The sequence below is a fragment of the Copidosoma floridanum genome, unplaced genomic scaffold, assembly GCF_036245765.1.
Source record: "Copidosoma floridanum isolate Cflo_tuat_1 unplaced genomic scaffold, Cflo_Japanese_pri ptg000016l, whole genome shotgun sequence".
Classification (NCBI taxonomy): Eukaryota; Metazoa; Arthropoda; class Insecta; order Hymenoptera; family Encyrtidae; genus Copidosoma; species Copidosoma floridanum.
This window is the reverse complement of record NW_028321893.1, coordinates 16693292-16714012: the sequence shown is the minus strand read 5'-3', so window position 1 is coordinate 16714012 and position 20721 is coordinate 16693292. Positions and strand designations below refer to the sequence as shown.

The 20721-nt window shown below is 30.8% G+C and overlaps 1 protein-coding gene across 2 annotated transcripts in view; it reads left to right on the top strand.

Moving 5' to 3' along the window:
- Positions 1-16862, top strand: part of Cdc23 (cell division cycle protein 23) — a 155176-nt gene extending 138314 nt beyond the window's left edge. Inside the window, exon 8 of one of the 2 annotated variants that reach the window (XM_089592380.1) lies at positions 16741-16862. In XM_089592380.1, the coding sequence (XP_089448506.1) occupies positions 16741-16854 (114 nt within the window). In that variant the 3' untranslated portion in view covers positions 16855-16862. The remainder of the gene's footprint in view (positions 1-16740) is intronic. The other variant, XM_089592382.1, reaches the window with a different exon arrangement.
- Positions 16863-20721: the final 3859 nt, after the last annotated feature.

Here is a 20721-nt window from a genome sequence, read left to right as displayed (position 1 = left end):
TTAAAATGAATTCAATAACACAAGTGCCAATTTTCACACAACCCAGTGCGCTTACTAGTCTATTAATTTATTTAAAATAAATATAATGATAAGACAAGGTCTAATCCCAACACAACCTGGAGCGCTATCTAGTCCATTGATTTATTTAAAATGAATTTAACAACACAAGCGCCAATCCCCACACAACCCAGTGCGCTTACTAGTCCACTTATTTAATTAGAATAAATATAATAATAAGACTAGCGCCATTCACCATACATCCTAGCGCGCTCACAAGTTCATTCATTAATTTAAAATAAACATAATAATAAGACAAGCGTCATTTCAACACAACCTGGAGCGCTTACTGGTCCATTTATTTATTAAAAATAGATTAAATAACACAATCGCCAATTACCTCACACCCTGGTGTGCTCACTAGTCCATTGATTTATTTAAAATAAATATAATGATAAGACAAGCGCTAATCCCAACACAACCTAGAGCCCTATTTAGTCTATTGATTTATTTATAATGAATCAAATAACACAAGTGCCTTTCTTACACAACTTAGTGCGCTCACTAGTCCATTTATTTATTTAAAATAAATATAATGATAAGACAAGCGCAAATCTCAACACGCTCCAGTGCGCTTACTGGTTCCTATATTTATTTAAAATTAGTTCAATTACACAAACGCCAATCACCACACAACCTAGGGCGCTTACTAGTCCATTCATTTATTTGAAAAAAATATAATGATAAGACAAGCTCCGATCTCAACACAACCTGAAGCGCTTACTGGTCTATTCATTTATTTAAAATAAATTGAATAACACAACTGCCAATTTTTATACAACCCAGTGCTCTTACTCATTTATTCATTTATTTAAAATATCTATAATGATAAGACAGGCGCTAATCTTAACAAAACCAAAGCGCTTAGTAGTCTATCTATTTATTAAAAATAAATTAAATAACATAAGTGCTAACCATCACACAACCAAGTTCGCTTACTGGTTTCTTTATTCATTTCAATTGAATCGTATTACACATTCGTCAATTTTTACACAACTTAGTGCGCTTACTAGTCCATTTATTTATTTAAAAAAATTTTAAGATAAGACAAGTGCCAATCCTAACACAACCTGGAGCGCTAACTAGACTTTTCATTTATTTAGAAAAATATAATGATAAGACAAGCGCCAATCCTAACGCAACCTGGAGCGCTTACTTGTCCATTCTTTTATTTAAAATAAATATAATAATAAGTCAAGCGTAATTCCAACACAACCTGGAGCGCTTACTGGTCCTTATATTTATTTAAAATCAATTGAATAACACAAATGCCAATCACCACAACACCTAGGGCGCTTACTAGTTCATTCATTTATTTAAAATAAATTAAATAACACAATCGCCAATTTCTATACAACCCAGTGCTCTTACTTATCTATTTATTTATTTTAAATAACTATAATGATAAGACAAGCGCCAATTTAAACACAACCAGAGCGCTTCGTGGTCTATCTATTTATTTAAAATAAATTAAATAACATAAGTGCAAACCATCACACAACCGAGTTCGCTTACTGGTCCTTTTATTTATTTCAATTGAATTGTATGACACACGCGCCAATTTTCACACAACTTAGTGCGCTTACTAGTCCATTTATTTATTTTAAAAAATATGATGATAGGACAAGCGCCAATCCCAACACAACCTGGAGCGCTAACTAGTCTATTCATTTATTTAAAAAATATAATGATAAGACGAGCGCCAATTCTAACGCAACCTTGAGCGCTTACTTGTCCATTCTTTTATTTGAAATAAATATAATAATAAGTCAAGCGCCAATTCCAAAACAACCCAGTGCGCTAACTGGTTCCTTTATTTATTTAAAATAAATTAAATAACACAAGCGCCAATCACCACAACACCTAGGGCGCTTACTAGTTCATTCATTTATTTAAAATAAATACATTGATGAGACAAGAGCCAATTTCAACACAACCTGGAGCGCTTTTTGGTCCATTTATTTATTTAAAATAAATTAAATAACACAAGTGCCAATTTCTACACAACCCAGTGTTATTACTAGTCCATTTGTTTATTAAAAATGAATATAGTAATACAAGCGCCAGTCATCACACAACCTGGTTCGCCTACTAGCTCATTTATTTATTCAAAATAACTATAATGATAAGACAAGCGCCAGTCCTAACATAACCTGGAGCGCTTACTTGTATATTCATTTATTTTAAATAAATAAAATACCACAAGCGCCAACCCTCACACAACCCGAAGTGGTTACTGGTCCCTATATTTATTAAAAATCAATTAAATAACACAAGTGCCAATTACCACACAACTTGGTGCGCTTACTGGTTCTTTTATTTATTTAAAATAAACATAATGATAAGTCAAGCGCCAAATCTAACATAACCTGGAGCGCTTACTGGTCCATTTATTTATTTAAAATATATTAAGTAACACAAGCGCTAATCCACACACAACCCAGTGCGCTTACTAGTCCATTTATTTCATTAGAATAAATATAATAATAAGACTAGCGCCATTCACCATACATCCTAGTGCGCTCACAAGTCCATTCATTCAATTAAAATAATTATAATGATAAGACAAGCGTAATTCCAACACAACCCAGAGCGCTTACTCGTCTTTTCATTTATTAAAAATAAATTGAATAACACAAGTGCCAATCACCACACAACCCAGTGCGCTTACTAGTCCATTTATTTATCTAAACTAGTATAATAATAAGACGAGCGCCAATCCCAATGCAACCTAGAGTGCTTACTGGTCCATTCATTTTTTTAAAATAAATTAAATAACACAAGCGCCAATCTCAACTCACCCTAAAGTGCTTACTGGTCCATTCATTTATTTAAAATTAATTAATAACACAAGCGCCAATTTCTTTACAACCCAGTGCTCTCACTATTATATTAATTTATTCAAAATAAATATAATGATAAGACAAGCGCTAATTTTCACAAAACCTAGTGCGCTCACTGGTCCATTCATTTATCTAAACTAATATAATGATAAGACGAGCGCCAATTTCAACACAACCTGGAGCGCTTTTTGGTCCATTCATTTATTTAAAATAAATTAAATGACACAAGCGCCAATTTCTACACAACCCAGTGTTATTACTAGTCCATTTGTTTATTCAAAATGAATATAGTAACACAAGTGCCAGTCATCACACAACCTGGTTCGCCTACTACTCATTTATTTATTTAAAATAAATATAATGATAAGACAAGCGCCAGTCCTAACATAACCTGGAGCGCTTACTGGCATATTTATTTATTTTAAATAAATGAAATACCACAAGCGCCAACCTCCACACAACCCGGAGCGGTTACTGGTCCCTATATTTATTTAAAATCAATTAAATAACACAAGTGCCAATCACCACACAACTTGGTGCGCTTACTGGTCCATTTATTTATTTAAAATAAATTAAGTAGAACAAGCGCCAATCCACACACAACCCAGTGCGCTTACTAGTCCATTTGTTTTATTAGAATAAATATAATAATAAGACTTGCGCCATTCACCATACATCCTAGTGCGCTCACAAGTCCATTTATTAATTTAAAATAAATATAATGATAAGACAAGCGTAATTCCATCACAACCTGGAGCGCTTACTGGTCCATTTATTTATTAAAAACAAATTAAATAACACAATCGCCAATCACTGCACAACCTGGTGCGCTCACTAGTCCATTGATTTATTTAAAATAAATATAATGATGAAACGAACGCCAATCCCAACACAACCTGGAGCGTTTACTGGTCCATTTATTTATTTAAAATAAATAAAATGTTAAGACAAGTGCCAATCCCAACACAACCCATTGCGCTTACTGGTTCCTTTACTTATTTAAAATAAATTAAATAACACAAGCGCCAATCTCAACACAACTCGTTTCGCATGCTAGTCCATTTATTTATTTAAAATAAATATAAATATAAGACAAGTGCCAATCCCAACACAACCTGGAGCGCTTACTGGTCCGTTTATTCATTCAAAATAAATTAAATAACACAAGTGCCAACCACCACACAACCCAGTGCGCTTACTGGTTCCTTTATGTATTTAAAATAAATATAATGATAAGACAAGTGCCAATCCCAACACAACCTGGAGCGCTAACTGATACATTTATTTATTTAAAATAAATTAAATAATGCAAGTGCTGATTCCCACACAACCCAGTGTGCTCACTAGTCCATTTATTTATTGAAACAAATAAAATGATAAGACGAGGGCCAATCCCAACGCAACCTGGAGCGCTTACTCGTCCATTTATTCATTTAAAATAAATATAATGTTAAGACAAGCACCAATTCCAACACAACCCATTGCGCGTACTGGTTCTTTTATTTATTTAAAATAAATTAAATAATACAAGCGCCAATCACCACACAACCTAGGGTGCTTACTAGTCCATTCATTTATTCAAAATAAATATAATGATAAGACAAGCGCCAATCTCATTACAACCTGGAGCGCTTACTGGTCCATTTATTTATTTAAAATTAATTAAATAACACAAGTGCCAACCACTACACAACCCATTGACCTTACTGGTCCCTTTATTTATTCAAAATAAATTGTATAACACAAGCGCCAATTTTCACACAAACCGGTGCACTGGATTGTAAGGGGATTGCCGCTTGTCTAGTCATTATATTTATTCTAATTAAATAAAGGGACGAGTAAGCGCTCATGGTTGCGTTATGATTGGCGCTTGTGTTATTTAATTCAGTTCAAATAAATTAAGGGACCATTAAGCGCTCCGGGTTTAGAGGGGATTGGCGCATGATTATCATAATATTTATTTCAAATTAATAAAGGGACTAGTAAGCGCTTTGTTTTTTGTGGGGATTGGCATTTGTGTTATTTAAGTTATTTTAAATAAATAAAGGGACCAGTGAGCGCACCGGGTTGTGCGGGGATTGTCGCTTGTGTTATTTTTCACATGTTTGCCAGTCACATGTGGGAGCACCGGTGAGAACCTCTGGAATTTCTTCTTCTTCTCTGCCTATTCGCTTTTTTAACATTCTATAGATTAGTATGTTAGTGACAGTATTTTTTATGTCCCTGATTTTAATGTTTACTGTGGGAATCCTTTTAAGCCAACGTTGGTAGAAGCAGCGTTGGCCATATTGGATTCCCTCACCACTTTGGAACTGTCCGTCGGAAATGTTCCGAAGCCAATTAGAGCTAAGCAACATAAGACGAGAGCAGGGAAGAGTGCAATGACTGCAAGGCCCTTTTACATATGCGCGGTGCAAACAAGTCAATAAATAACAAGCAACATTAATCTAATATTCCTTGGACATAATTCCCAAAATTTGTCAGCCTTTTGGCAGTCTTGGCGTAGTCCTCGCTCTTCGGAGTCTATGTTAAAGTATACCTGTATATACATTATACCTGAATATACCATTATAGAAGTATAGTGTATCATAGACTACCAGTAGCGAGGAATACGCCAACTGGCTGACAAATTTTGTGAATGAGTCCCAATGAGGGAACATGATGATTTGACCATAAAATTGTTTTGTTAAAAGTTTTGGAAATTATTAAATAATATTATAAGCAACAAGCATAAAATTATTACCAACCAACTGTACGCAAACAACACAGTAGATTTTAACCTACTAGTTCAGAAAAAAGCAAATTCTTCTCAATGACTAAGTAAATAAGTAAATAACAGACGGAAAAATCAATCCCAAAATGACTTTAACTAATCGAACCAATAGACTTTAATGTGTCTGAAGTTTCAAACGTTGGGACCCAACGAAAATCCGAAAAAATTCATTTTGCTGCAATACAATTGAAAACGCTAAAAAGCACTGTTATAAAGACTCCCGAGTAAAAATAGGCGTCAAATTAACATTCCAAAGCCGTTAACAACTTAAAAAATTGAAAAAAATAATAGCGTCAAAATTAATTAATCGAGGGATCACAATGCATAAAAATCGTATAAAAAATAAAAATAAATAAAATATTGTTCCTATCATAAAACTATAAAGAAAATAAATGAATTTATGCAGCAACATAACACAAATACATAACCTTAATCTCTTATCGCTCACAAAAGCAGGAATTTAACCCAAAAACGTTACTTCTATGGTACTTTAGTTACGTTGCCTAAGAAAATATTGCCGTATTGGATTTTCAATATCATTAACTATGTAATGTAAACGAATAAGAGCAGTCTTAACACCCGGAAACATAACCTCAACTACTTATAGCACAACAAAACAATGAATTTTCTTAAAAACGACGCTTGTACGGTAGCTTGATTTCGTTGACCCATAGAATATGGCAGTTTTAAATAACCAAACTAGCAGATAAGCGTCGTTTTTGAGAAAATATTTGGCTCTGTTGCGCTATAAGTAATTGAGGTTATGTTTCCGGGTGTTAAAACTCTACTGATTTGTTGACTATACGTAGTAGATGATATCAAAAATCTAATACTGCCATATTCTTTTGGACAACGTAACCAAAGTACTATATAAGTAACGTTTTGGGTTTGGGTTAAATTCCTGCTTTTGTGAGCGCTAAGGGATTAAGGTTATGTATTTGTCTTATGTTGCTGCATATATTCGTTTATTTTCTCCATAGTTTTATGATAGGAATAATGTTTCATTTATTTTTATTTTTTATACGATTTTTACGCATTGTGATCCCTCGATTAATTAATTTGGATGCTATTTTTTTTTTAAATTTTCTAAGCTGTTTACGGCTTTGACATGTTAATTTGACGCTTATTTACACTCAGGAGTCCTTATAACAGTCCTTATTTCGTTTTCAATTGTTTTGGAGCAAAATAAATTTTTTCGGATTGTCGTAGGGTCCTAACGTTTAGAACTTCATACACATAGACTTTAATCTGATCATTCTGAGGATGGCAAATTAATTATAGGCTGTAAATCGTTGAAAATAATCAAAATTATTAAATTGGTAAATTAGGAAACAAGAAAAAAACGTTATCCCGAGCAACTTTTACCAAATAAATAGACTCTGATCTGATAACAGAACGTTTACAAATAAATAAATTTAAGATAATGTATTGTGAAAAAGATGATAGTATTTAATTAATAAATCTAATTCTACGTAACCTGGTGCGGTGAGGTACTGATAAATTAATAAATCCAATGCCACGTAACCCAGCGCGCTATATAGTCAATTAGTTAAAAAATGTAATGCTAGGGTATCCAGAGCACTTAATACTTCATCAAAAAACGATTAATAAATATCAAATAACGCAACTCAATCAACCCAAGGGACTACAGATAATAAAATAGATGATTTTTTTTGTAAAAAGTATGAAATTATATTAATTTAATGAATGGGAAACAGAAACTAAAAATTTTGAGAAATCTAAACCAAATAACTCAATGGACCTTAACCTGATTTTCCAGAAGACAGCAACTTATTAAATTATAGGGTATCAATCGTTTGACATTAAGAGCAATTAAAAAAATGGATAAATTCGTCTACAAACAAAAAACTTTATTCGAAGAAACTGTAGCCAAATAACCCAATAGGCTTTTATCTTATAACAAAGCAACAACAAATAACGAACCAGCGCGTTGGGTGGACTAGCTGTGGACTTATTAATTCATTAACTAAGCAGCACTATGGGTTATGTAGCATTAAATTTATTAATATATTATTTATTTATCCATTCATCGATTATAGTGATTATTTAAACTCTGATTTCATTTACTCGTTGTGACGTTGTCCTGTGGGTTAATAGGTAATAGTCTATCATAATTATTAGTCTTTTTTGTTATTCATTAATTTATGTATTCATCATAATGATTAAATAAGCTTTCATTTTAATTACTCGTCGTCCTCTGGATTATTAGGCTATAGCCTATTCAAATTCATTTTCTCTTTTATCAGTCATTCATCTATTTATCTATCAACATAATTATCTAACTTCTGATATAATGATTTAATAACTCGTTGTCCCCATGGTTATTAGGTTATAATCCATTGGGATTCATTGTCTTGTTCGTTAATCATTAATTTATTTATGTATCATTACGATTATCTAAACTTAGATTTTAATCACCCGTTATCCTATGGATTATTAGGTTATTATCTATCAATTGTATGTGTTTTCTTCCTCTTTTATTTTTTTATTTAACCATCAAAATAATGGTAATTAATTACTTTAGCGCGTCACCTCGTAAACAATTATTTTAATTAGAAATTCTTTAATTTTGATGATTTAGAAGTTTGATTCACGTGTTTTTAAACCGCGAAAAGCAAAAAAAAGTTGGTTTTTTTTGAAAAAAAAAATTTTTTTTAATTATTTCAAAATGTTTAATTTAATTTTTTAATTTTTTGTTTATTTTTTTTTCCGCGTACATTGACGTGTTTTCTGTACTATATACTTTTAGTACCTATATGAAATTGATAATCATAAAGTACATTTAGTAAATATGACAGAAAACCATGATAATATATTTATGTGTGGCAAACAGTACTTTCGTGATTTGTATGTATAAGTTAATTATTGTACGTACAATAGACTATATTCATACTGTTTTCCACACATATACTATTGTGGTTTTCTGTCATATACACTTTTTGTACTTAATAATTCTTTTTTGTATGTAGGTACTGGAAGTATATAGTACAGAAAACACGTTAATATACGTATGTGTGGCAAACAGTAGCAAAAAAATAAAAAAATAAAAAAGTATCAAAATTTTCGAAAAAAGTTCTTTTTTTCCGCGCTTCAAAACCACATGAATCAAACTTCATAATCATCAAAATTAAAAAATATCCAATCTTAATACTAATTTTGAGGGTGATACGCTGAAGTAAATATCTACCAAAATAACTTTATAAACACTGATTACATTTTTCGTTTTTCCCTGGATTAATAGGTTACAGTCCAACAGGATTAATTACCTTTTTTGTTATTCGTTAATTCATTTATTCATCATAAACATTTTTTTTCCTAATCAATTATTTGTTGTCCCTCAGGTTGTATGGTTAGAAGTACTTTACGCACTACTTGTACGCACAGTGTAACGAAAATAATCTTTTTCGTAACACATTTCGATAAAATCTTTTTTTTTCCACGTCTTTTTGTAGCTGTAATAGTTTTCGCCGGCCTTGACGGTAAAAAATTTTTTTCGACCAACGTTTTTAGGCCGTAATTCTTTTCGCCGCAGATTTTAGTCATGTAATTTTTTTCGCCGCACATTCTAGTCAAGTAATTTTTTTTGCCGCACATTCTAGTCATGTAATTTTTTTTGCCGCACATTTTAACAGGATAATTTTTTTCGCCGCACATTTTAGTCGTGTAATCTTGTTCTCCGCACATTTTGAAAGTGTAATTTTTTTTTGCCGCCCATTTTGACAGTGTAATTTTATTCTACGCAAGTATTAAGGTAGTCATTTTTTTCGCCGCACAAACGGAATGAATCATTTTTTCTCCGCACTTTCATAGTTAGAATAGTTTTCTCCGTACTTCATAGTAAATAATCTTATTCTCCGCAAATTTTCAGGATGTAATTTTTTTCGCCGCACTTTTGTATCTGTAATTTTTTTCGTAGGCACCGTCGATATAATCTTTCTGTTTTGCAAAACTTATTCTTATGATACAACATTAGTATCCAACAAAATTGATTAAATTACAAGTATAAGTCTATAATAGCTTTACATTGATTGAATTACCGCGATGCAATATCTCTTCCCCTTTTAATTACTTATTTACAAGTGGGTATGTGAGAAGTCACATCAGCAATCCTTTCTTTAAGCTCTAGACTCAATCGAATAAGCTTGAGAAATTCAATGTTGTAATTCTTGTTCTTTAGAGTATGCTGTTAGGGCAGAACGGAATTTCCTGCCTAATTCTAACACTTTTTAATTCCAGTTGTGATTAATTTTGTTGGCATCAAAAAGATAAACAGAATATAATGCAACAAGCTCACATTTTTTAAGACAAATGTTTTCTGGCTTTTTTCCAATGCATTACGTAAAGTATTCCATTTCTTTGTTATATGGCCAAATGCACGTTCTACTACCATCATCGCTGATGATAAACGTTTCTTTAAAAATCTCTTGCTGTGAGTTAAATTATTATCTAGACAACGTTTGATAATACGTTTTGGGAAAAGCTCTATCTGCGATCATAAAAAATGGTAGGACCATTTCAGACTTGGATAGTTTAGCATTTTTTTATATAGGTAGTTTACATGGTATTAGATATTGGTGCAGTTTTGAAGCGTGGAAAGTCGAATTGTCATGCTGTTGACGACAACCACCAACGTCTATGACAGTAAATGTATAATTTGCATCCACCAAGACTTGTCGAACAATAGAATAATATTTTTTGTAATTAAAATAAATGAGCATTTTAGTCTTATACGATTTGAGTCAAGTGCACCAACGCAATAAGGTATTTTCCACTTAAAATAAAAATTACTGGCTACATATAGTAATATTTTTTTGGTGGAAATGACATATGCAAATGATATAGTTCATCCAAATTAGCAGACATAGTATGAAAAATAATATTGCTAACTGTTGAAAATTTCAGTCTAAAGAAAAAGGATGACGTTCTATATGAACACCCAGTAATTAAAAATCTGTTACCGTAACATTTTTTATCAAAACTGTGTTAATTTGTGAAACAATAATGTAAAAAATAAAATTTTATCTCAATGCAACTACTAGCCTCTCTTCTGCTTGAATGGGTTAGGTATGGAAACAGTGATGCTAACAACCAAAATTTCTCGCCCAAGCGCACAAAGATTTTACTCTCTCCATGTCAGGCAGACACTGCCAGGCAGTGGAAGGGGAGCTCCCCCTAACGTACTTTTAACCTAAACCTCGCCCACTTTCACAGCTTAAACATAATCTAATACTATTTCAGTCTGTAGCGGTCGTAGCTGAGTGGATAAACTCTTTTGCCCGCGCGTTGAATCTGACAAATTCATATTTGAACCACAATCTCGCGCAAAATTTTTTTTTTGTTACTACTTATACAAGATATTTTTCAGTTTATTTCAATGCTGTAAATCAATTAAAAATAACTATTTATGGTTTTTATTATTGCTTAAATATTAAATACAAAACTTACTCTACCATTGTGAAATCTTTTTTTTTTTTTTTTTTTTTTTTTATTAGTTACAAACAAAAATAATATGAAATTTAGACAATAATGACAGAAAAACAAATTTTCAATTTATGTAACTAATTAAAAATACAATTTAGTTATTTGTACGAAAAAGAGGCAAATTACTCGGCAATTACATGCTTTTTTAAAACTACTGTAACGTAATATAAGCTACGTCCATGACACTATCAGAAAATGCTGCCTTTTCAAATCTTGATAAACCTTACCATTGCAAAAAAAAACTTCATGGTTTGTAAAGATGCATGCCGCAAGCAAAAAACAAGAAAACAATTAATTTGATGCACCAAATTTTTAATAGCTACCTCTACAAAAACTAAGAACCTGCAAAATTGCATGCACTCGATAAACCGTGTACTGTAGGAGGCTTTTTATTTATTTAAAAGCGCGACTAGAACGCTATAACGTATAATTAATGAACGAAATATAAAAAAAGAAAAAAATTTGACGACGATTTCAGTAAAATGACAGATGTATTACTTCTCTAATTTAATGGATTTTCTGTAGTCAATATTAAGATAGAAGATAGACAATAAACGTATTTTTTAATCTGAAAGGAATTGGAGCTTATAAAAAATATTCGCAATTTTTAGAATTACCGAAATTGTAGATGAAAATCATAACTTGTAACTTGTAAATAAGATCTTAGAAACTTTTAAAAAATTTGAAAATAATAAAATAAAATAAATTACCTGTACAGTACGCCTGTTGACTTAAATACTTGTTAAAGAGCCTCTTTAAAATACATTCAATGCACCACTATTTGATTTTTTATACAATATTTTATAAGTTGCATACACATGCAAACTGCAGCTTACATTGAAAAACTATTAATTATGAATTACTGTCCGTACACTACTCTATAAACGTTAAAGAGCGCTTATTCAAAACGCGTAAAAAGCATGAAAGAAGGCTGGCAGAAAGCATTTAACACTATAATTAAATTTCACTAAAAAGCACCTAAATTAAACACAAATATATGTATGTGTATATATATATATATATATATATATATATATATATGTATATATAACCAAAGCAATCGCTTATAATGCACAGAAAACATGCAGGAAGATTGCTAGACAGTATTTATCTCTGTATTTAAAAAACACTAAAAATCATTTTAATTCAATACAAACACCTGTCACCAAAGCACTTATTTAAAACGAGCAGAAAATATGCAAGACAATTGCCATGCAGCATTTAACACTATATATAATATCACTAAAAAGCACTTTAATAAAACACAAATATCTAGCACCAAAGCAATTGTTTATAACGCTCAAAAAGCACAAAACAAGGCTGCTAGAAAAGTATTGACCTCTACAGATCAGCAACACAAAAAGCACTTTGATTAAACACCATAAACATTTGCCACTTGTAGCATTATCTGCAATACGAAATAAAGAAGCACAAAAAAATGCTCGATGCACCGACAGAAAATAATCAAGCACTATTTCTCAAAAAACATCTACTCCAGCAAGCATACTGTCTTGTCGACTACTCGAAAGCTAACTGACTTATAAACAAAACAGCAGTACGCGCGAATGTGCATCTTACTAGAAAGAAAACTACAAGAGTTAAATTCTAAACAAAACAGCAGCTCGCGCGAATGTGCATCTTTTCCTCAAGTGCGTGATGTGAAGTATATGTATAATCAAAACAAACAACTCGCCGACAGTTATGACGCATGGACGTGGCCTATGTTGGAAACAACTGGAGAAGAAAAAAGCATTAAGTATTAATCAAAGAACACATTTATTTTCCACCAGTTTGATATGCATTCCTTTTTTTATTGTTTATTTTTTCATGACAGATTGATTATTATATGACTGGATCTTTTTTGTTGTTGTGTGATTAGCAAAGACTGGTCACATAATTTCTTTGGTAAGGTTTATGAAACATCTTTTTCATGTGATAGTAATATTACAAAATTAATAAAAAAAAAAAAAAAACTTGTAAAAAAATCATAATTTTTCCTTTTAAAATTAACGTACTACGAGGTGGTGTAGAAAACGTGTTTTTTTTGTAGCATGACTACTAATTTCATTATTAAAAAAAAAAAAAAATTTCGAAATAATGTAGTAACAGATTTTTATTAAATACATAAGCAATTAAAATTAAAAAAATTTAATATTTATTTGTAGTCAACAAATAAAGGAATAAAAATCTTTCATAAGTAGTAACAAAAAAAAAAAAAAAAATGTTGCGCGAGATTGTGGTTTGAACCTGAATTTAGCAGATTCAACGCGCAGGCAAAAGTGTTTATCCACTTGGCTACGACCGCTACGGACTGAAATAGTATTAAATTATATTTAAGCTGTGAAAGTGGGTAGAGCTTAGGTTAAAGGTACGGTAGAGAGAGCTCTCTCTCCACTGCCTGCCTGACGTGGAAAGAGTAAAATCGTTGTGCGCTTGGGCGAGAACTCTTAATTGTTATCATCACTGTACGAAAATTTCTTTAATAAAAAGTACAACGACTTTTAAATTTGTTTAAAATATGTTTAAAGTAACTTTTTGACATATTCATGTATTCATGAGTGATTAAAGTGATTTTCTAGTATTGGAAAGAGGTAATAATATTCATCAAATACCATTCTATCTTTGTTAAGGGGGTTTCAGTGGGAGGAGTTAAGAAGTTGTAGGTAGTTTAACTAATAGATAAGAATCCACTAAATTCAGCTGTGTCTTTATTTACCCCTGTAACCTTGGAAAATTTTGAGATATTTGTTTTCAAAGTTCGCTTATTTTGCACAACCTCTTATAGAGCAACATAAACACATCCTTATTTTACAACCATAATGTAGGAGTTACATATTAGGACAGTAACTGTTTTATGGAAAAAAATCTCAGCTTTCAGATGGTACCTTGCAAAATATACGTAACTCTGAAAAAATTCGAGATATTCGAGATATTTATCAAGTCGTTGTATTCCACTTGTATTAGCTAACAGTTTTTGCAGTTACACTTATACGTATATGATGGTGCTCGCACATACACCTGCAGCAGTGATACCAACTGACACAATTATTTCTGGGTTAGTACCAGTGCTTGCTAGAGCCCCCTTAATTTTGTGTTCTTGATAATGCCGAATTTTCCGATTTGTTTTGTTCATTGTGACAGCTGAGTCATTTAATGAAAATAGAGGGTACATTTATCAATTCGTCTTTTAGACGTTAAGTATAAAATAAAAAATACTTAAAACGACAAATTTTAGCACAATTTCAGATAATTACGATTAAAACAGATAACCCTTTGAAGATTCAAAGTATGGTCTACTTGAAATTTTCTCCACTAATCCTTGAAAAACACTGATTCAAAAACAAAGCACTTATGTACGCATTTTCTTAGAGCACATCTATGAAACGATCAAAACACGAAAGCACGTGAATGCCGCAGTCCAAATGGTTTCTCTTAATCATTAGACTTTCCATGCAGTATGACAAAATTCCGAGGATTACTTAAGATCGGGGGCTGTACAGCGAGGGCAGGAGACGACTCTGGTGTTGCCGAAGTAAATACACGATTACTCAGTTTTTGCGTGCAATACACTAAAAATACGAGCACTACCCAAGATTTGCGAGACGTAGTCAGGGGAGCCGAAGTAGAACTAGGGGCTTTGGCAAATATCTAGGGTCTCTAGATGCGTACAGCTTCTTCCTAGCTAACACAACTACTGAACGCAGCCTTAATTTATAAGTCTAAGAATGAATCGAGTCAATTTTTGATACTTTTGACTAGCGTAAAACGTGTTGTAGGAAGAGAATTCTTTGTGGATCAAAATAAGTGGTGTTTGGGTGGAGCAAGATCTGGTCTGTAAGGCAGGTGGCGCATTACACTACTACTGTGAACGTAGCCTGAGTAGTTTTTTGTCCCAGTTGGGTAAAAAGTTGGTTGTAGTTAGCAATATAATAGACAATATTTTAAATGAATTGTATTGATCGATTTCATTAAAATTTTGCAGCGCTGAGCTGCATTTACATTATCCTTAAATAAATATGGTATAAATAACTAACGATTGATCATGCTGCACTACACAGTTGAACTATCAGAAGCGTCTCAAAACATCTGTTGGATTTATTTCTATTTATTTTTTCTTTGCTTGAACTAAGTTAAAGTATCGGATAGAAACGATTTTCTGTTGAGTTATTTTTTAAAATTAATTTTTGTCTAAAACCTATTAGCTTGGATCGTTAGAACTTCCAGAGTTATTACCAAGCCTGATATTTATAGTTACATTTTATTTTTTTTTAGAATTTGATTTTGGTGTTAAATGACTTATAATAATACAAGTTCATCGCCCTACATTGCTAGATTCTCTCGTATGTTGTACCTACCTTTCTACCATCGTATCTTTTTTTTAAATTTCCTATTTCCCTTAGTATGCTTATCTTTTGTGAGAGGGGCTAAGTTCCCTTCAGATAACGTGGTCATCCACCTATCTAGGTACTACTTGAAGGGTTCAGTGGTGGTCTTTTACATCTAGACCATCATTAAATTTATTATTACGATTTCTTTCATCAATCATTTAATCACAGTCACTATCCGAAAAAATTTACTAATCAATTTTTAATATCGAAAATGTAGTTTTTCGGCATCTTGTGTACTTCCCACTAACTAGAATGCTAACTACGCAGTAATAAGATCTGTCAAAAGTGTATTAGTTATTCGATGTTTTGTTGAGACATATCTACGTAAGTCTTTGTTAAAATTGGATAACCCTTGGATACAAAAAGCCATGGCGAGAATAACAGGACATTTACAAATATTCAAACAATTGACAGATAGAACTATCTGATTAGTCTAAGCAATATCATAGAATTCTAGTTACTTCAATGGTTGCAAGGCATTCATTTCTTAAGCTTTCAGAGAGCCTGATAGTCTATTAGAGATAAGAAGATGAAGTAAGCCAAAGTGTAAAAAGAATGAAAGTACTTTGTGATTAAGTTTTGAAAAACCAGAAATGTTTCTCCTCTATGTTAATTAATTATTACATCATTTCTCGTAATTTATATATTAAAAGTACAATAAGAAAAATTAAAAAATTGAATGCATTAGGGCATCGAAGAATAAAAAAACCCAAGTTGTATGCGTAAAACGTAACAATCCATTAAAAAAAAAAAAACAATAAAAAAATCGTGGTCACAAAAAAACTTAAACGTTGTCAAAATATGATCAAGGTAAAAGAAATTGTCTGTTTTTATATATGTTGGGCCCAACTCTTAGTTCTCCATTTAATAGATGGTTCTAAAATTGAGACTTATGAATTTTTGCTGTAACTACACTAGAAAATTTAATAACACAAAATAAGTAATGATCTATGATATTGAGACGATGGAAAAGGCAATCTGAAGTTGTAAACTTAAAATAAAAAATGGGCTAACAATTGAGACTGCGAATAAAGCCCGCTTCGTAGATATTAACGCTTTGAGTTGGCTCTTTTTTTATTAAGTTACAGCTGTTACTTTTTATTTAATCTTTTTCTTTCAAACTAAGATTTTTAAATTATTCTTACGTTTGGCTGAAAATCAGTGTTTTTTGTTTCAGATGGAAAATATGAGCTTAACATACTTAGATACGGAACCTGAATCTACGAAAATGGTAACTACGTCAGGATCTCAAGTAACACCCATAAATTTATCAGTTACATCAAAACAATAGTTATTATAAGCTGTATAATCTTTTAAATAAATCAAATAGTATTTTATTATGCATTTGTATTTGTAACTTATTTTAAAGATTTTGCAAACATAGATATTATCATCTTTCTATATTTGAGGTGTGTATACATATTTTTTTTTTTTTTTTACAAAGAATTCTTTATTGTTGAAAATTCTTTTTAATAAACAAAATTTTTAAACAGATGATATGAAGTGACAACAAAATTGGCCTAAATTTGAGTCCTACATAAAAGTTACCTAAAAGAAAATTGAAAAATAATTTGATAAATCTTAATTTTAAAACATCTACGAGGTTAGGACTTTTTGCTTGGGCAGTAATAATTTTCAAAGCATTATCCTTTTTTTGTCACGCTGTATTTACAGATATACTGGTAGGCTGTACAGGCTCGTGTTGTACGAGCACATTTGACGATGCACGAGTACGAGAATGAATCAGCAAATGAGCAAGAGAAAGGGGAACACAGACGAAAATACGGTGGTGATTTCAAAAGAGAAAGCCAGGGGGACTACAGAAGCATGAATGTATGTTTTTAATACTATTTGTATGGTCGACCTTTTGTTTCGTTTGAAAAAATTAAATTAATTCAAACTTTATTTTTTGGAACATTAGAAAACTATAATCACACAACTATTGTTAGCATAAACATGTTTTCACATCTTCCTAGGATCGCATGCAACACTACCTCCTTTTCGTCTTATGTCCTTCTAAAAATAGCAAGATCCACAATAATCTTCTGTCAAGCTTGAAAATACTTTAATTATCGTTACATCTGATGAGAAATAATATTTTATTGGGCATGCTCAAGTTTGGCAAAGGCTAATTGCGGATTTCACTTCAGAAAACTTAAAAAAAAAGAATTTGCAAACTTTTAATCTAACATTTTACTCGTCATCCTCTTTTAAAGGTGTATTATGTTTGAATTACGTTACTTTTTCTTTGATAAAATTTCTAATAAAAATTAATTGCCATTCATCTCTGACTACTATGATGTATTGATTTGGCAAATACACATCGATATCTTGATTCACAGTTAACTTCGTGTTAATAGGTCTTTTATACTCCGTACATGAATTGACCATGTTGACTAGCAGCTAAGTTTGAAATCTGAAAAATTTGGTTGGGAAAAAACCTGGAGATTCGGAAAATAAGCATATTTCAATATTGTACATGGTATTAAACTATTATAAAAAGCTTTTCCGTAAAAATATCACTTTTATTGACGCAAAATTTTTTTTTTTGGATTGAAAAAAAAAATCTACATAATATAAAATTTCTTACCTTTTATAATATAATAGAAAAGTTGTTGGTTGTAATTCAGCCTCAGATCCATCCCATAAAAGTCATAAAAAAATTTTTTTGTCATTAGCACCCAAAAAACTTAATAAAATGTAATAGGAATTATATTTTTAAAATAGTTTCACTTAAATTTTTTATTGTTTTTTATAGAAAGGTTAGGCTAGTAAAAAAATTTCAGTAGTAGCTGAACTTCTCTGCCAACTATGATATGCGTGTGAAATATAACATATTTTATTGCAGTTTCTTAAAATAATTATATGAAAATGGTCATAATTTTCTAATAAAAATTTTTGTTAGGGAAAATGAAATACGTATAAAATATCAAAAACAAAAAATTAAAAATTATTATTCTTTTTATCCCTTCAAATTTATAACAACCCTACTATACATGGTTATTTATTCAAAAGCTAATTGCAATCATTTTCAGGTGTCAAGGAATTTGAGCTTTGTCTTCAGGCTTCTACATACTTGGGCCTTCTTAATCAAGCTTGAGCAAACTTTGTTATAAGTACCATCCAAAATATATAGAACTTTAAACTAAAATATCATTTATTGCCATGTACAATGAAATTTCAGTTGTTTAGTCATTTTTTAATTTTTACTTATAATTATTATACGTGTACAGAGTCTAAACAGTTCTAATAATTTTAAGATAAATAATATCACACTTAGAAAAAAAAATTTAGTTCATTTTAAAAAAATATTTAAACATTAATTGAATTGATATGAGTTTTTAAACTCTTTCATTCAATATTTTGGTAATTGTATTACTAGTATTGCCCATTTTTATGTATTTCTTATACAAAATGAAATAAAAATGAGATTTTTCACATGCGTTCTTTACATATTAACATTCTTTAAATATTCTCGATAATTTTTGCGGTAATATGTAGAAAATGATACTTGTATGCAAGACACAACGAGGTATAAATCTAAATTGCTAACGTTTTATCAAATAACCGCACACGCACTCACATACCTATTCTTTTACTTTCAACTACATTAAAAATTTACAAATATGATCACTGATATAAAACCAGATTTGTTAGTAACAATAACCTATGTCCATAAAAATGTATACTTTAAATATGTGTGTAAACTATAAATGTGTATGTAAACTTTACGATTTTTTATATTATTTAATTTTGAATATTCTGAATCAATGATCAATTCTGAATTAACAAAATAAAATGATAAATTTTTTAAAAATCGATTTTGTTAAATTGATATAATATAAATTAGCATTAAACTGTCAAACTGAATTAATTTTTCTTTTACAAAAGTGATACTTATTCTAGTACAAAAAATTGAACCAAGGTATTTTGAAATTGGTAAAGGAAATTTTAATTTATAACCGATACTTTGGCAACCATAAATACACACACACCCACATTAACTTTTATTCATATCCATTAACATAATATAATTTCTAAAAAATTTAATACTTACATATTTTTTATCATAGTATATTGTTTAAAAGGGAAAACGAATAGTGTTTGTTGTTTTTGTAATCAAACGAATAATAAAATTTTCATATTTTCAAATGTAAAATACTTTGAAACACAACTACGTGACATAAAGGAGATTAAAATTGAAAAAACTTCATAAAATTGCAAAAAATTAACAAAATCCTAATATAAAACAAACGAATCAATGAAATATTAAAATATTTTAAGGTAAAGTACCCTCTATTCGGACACATAATTTTAGGTAATCCACTATTTCTAAATTCACAAAGAAATTAGCTGTTTTTGCGAAAAAGACGGTTGACATATAGATAATAAAGTAATTTTTCTGTCACTTGAAAAAAAAAAAGTTCTTTGTGACCGTGTGATCATTGTTTAAAATAATTATAAAGATTCAGTCTCAAAACCCCTATATTCGGACAATGCATTTCTAAATAGTCCGAATATAGGTCCCGTTACGACGTAGGGACCATAATCCGGACAGTCGTGAACATTGAGAAAATGAGGTTATGGCAGATCTTTATATACAGTTATATTTTACTTTAATGGCTTTAATTTGTTAAACAAATGCAAAAAACAAATTATTATTGTATTTTACTGCATAGTATAACCATTTCTTTGCACTTGTAAGCAAGTGAATTGCTGGATTATGTGTGTCCGAATATGGGGTACAGTTTGAACCGTAGTATCTAATTTCCGGACAGCAGCCAAACACAAAAAACCTTGATTTGCAAGAAAAAACATTTCTTTTAATGAATTATCAAATTAATTCGACGTATGTTGTAACTATACTAAATCAATTCGATACTGTAGATTACAAATAAATTTTTTCATTCAGAAATTGTAAAAAAATTATGTAATTATCGCTGCTGTCCGGATAAAGGTCCGAACAACACTTTTGTCCGAATACAGGGTACTTTACCTTAGCCGTGCCAGGTAAACTAATACAAAACTAATGAATTAGGTAACATTCAATTTGGTAAAGAAATCCTTGAACATACCCATAAAGTTAAAATAGGTGGAAAAAAACCAACTGTTGATATTCTATTTTCAGTGACATTAGGCAAACAAAAACAACAAACTA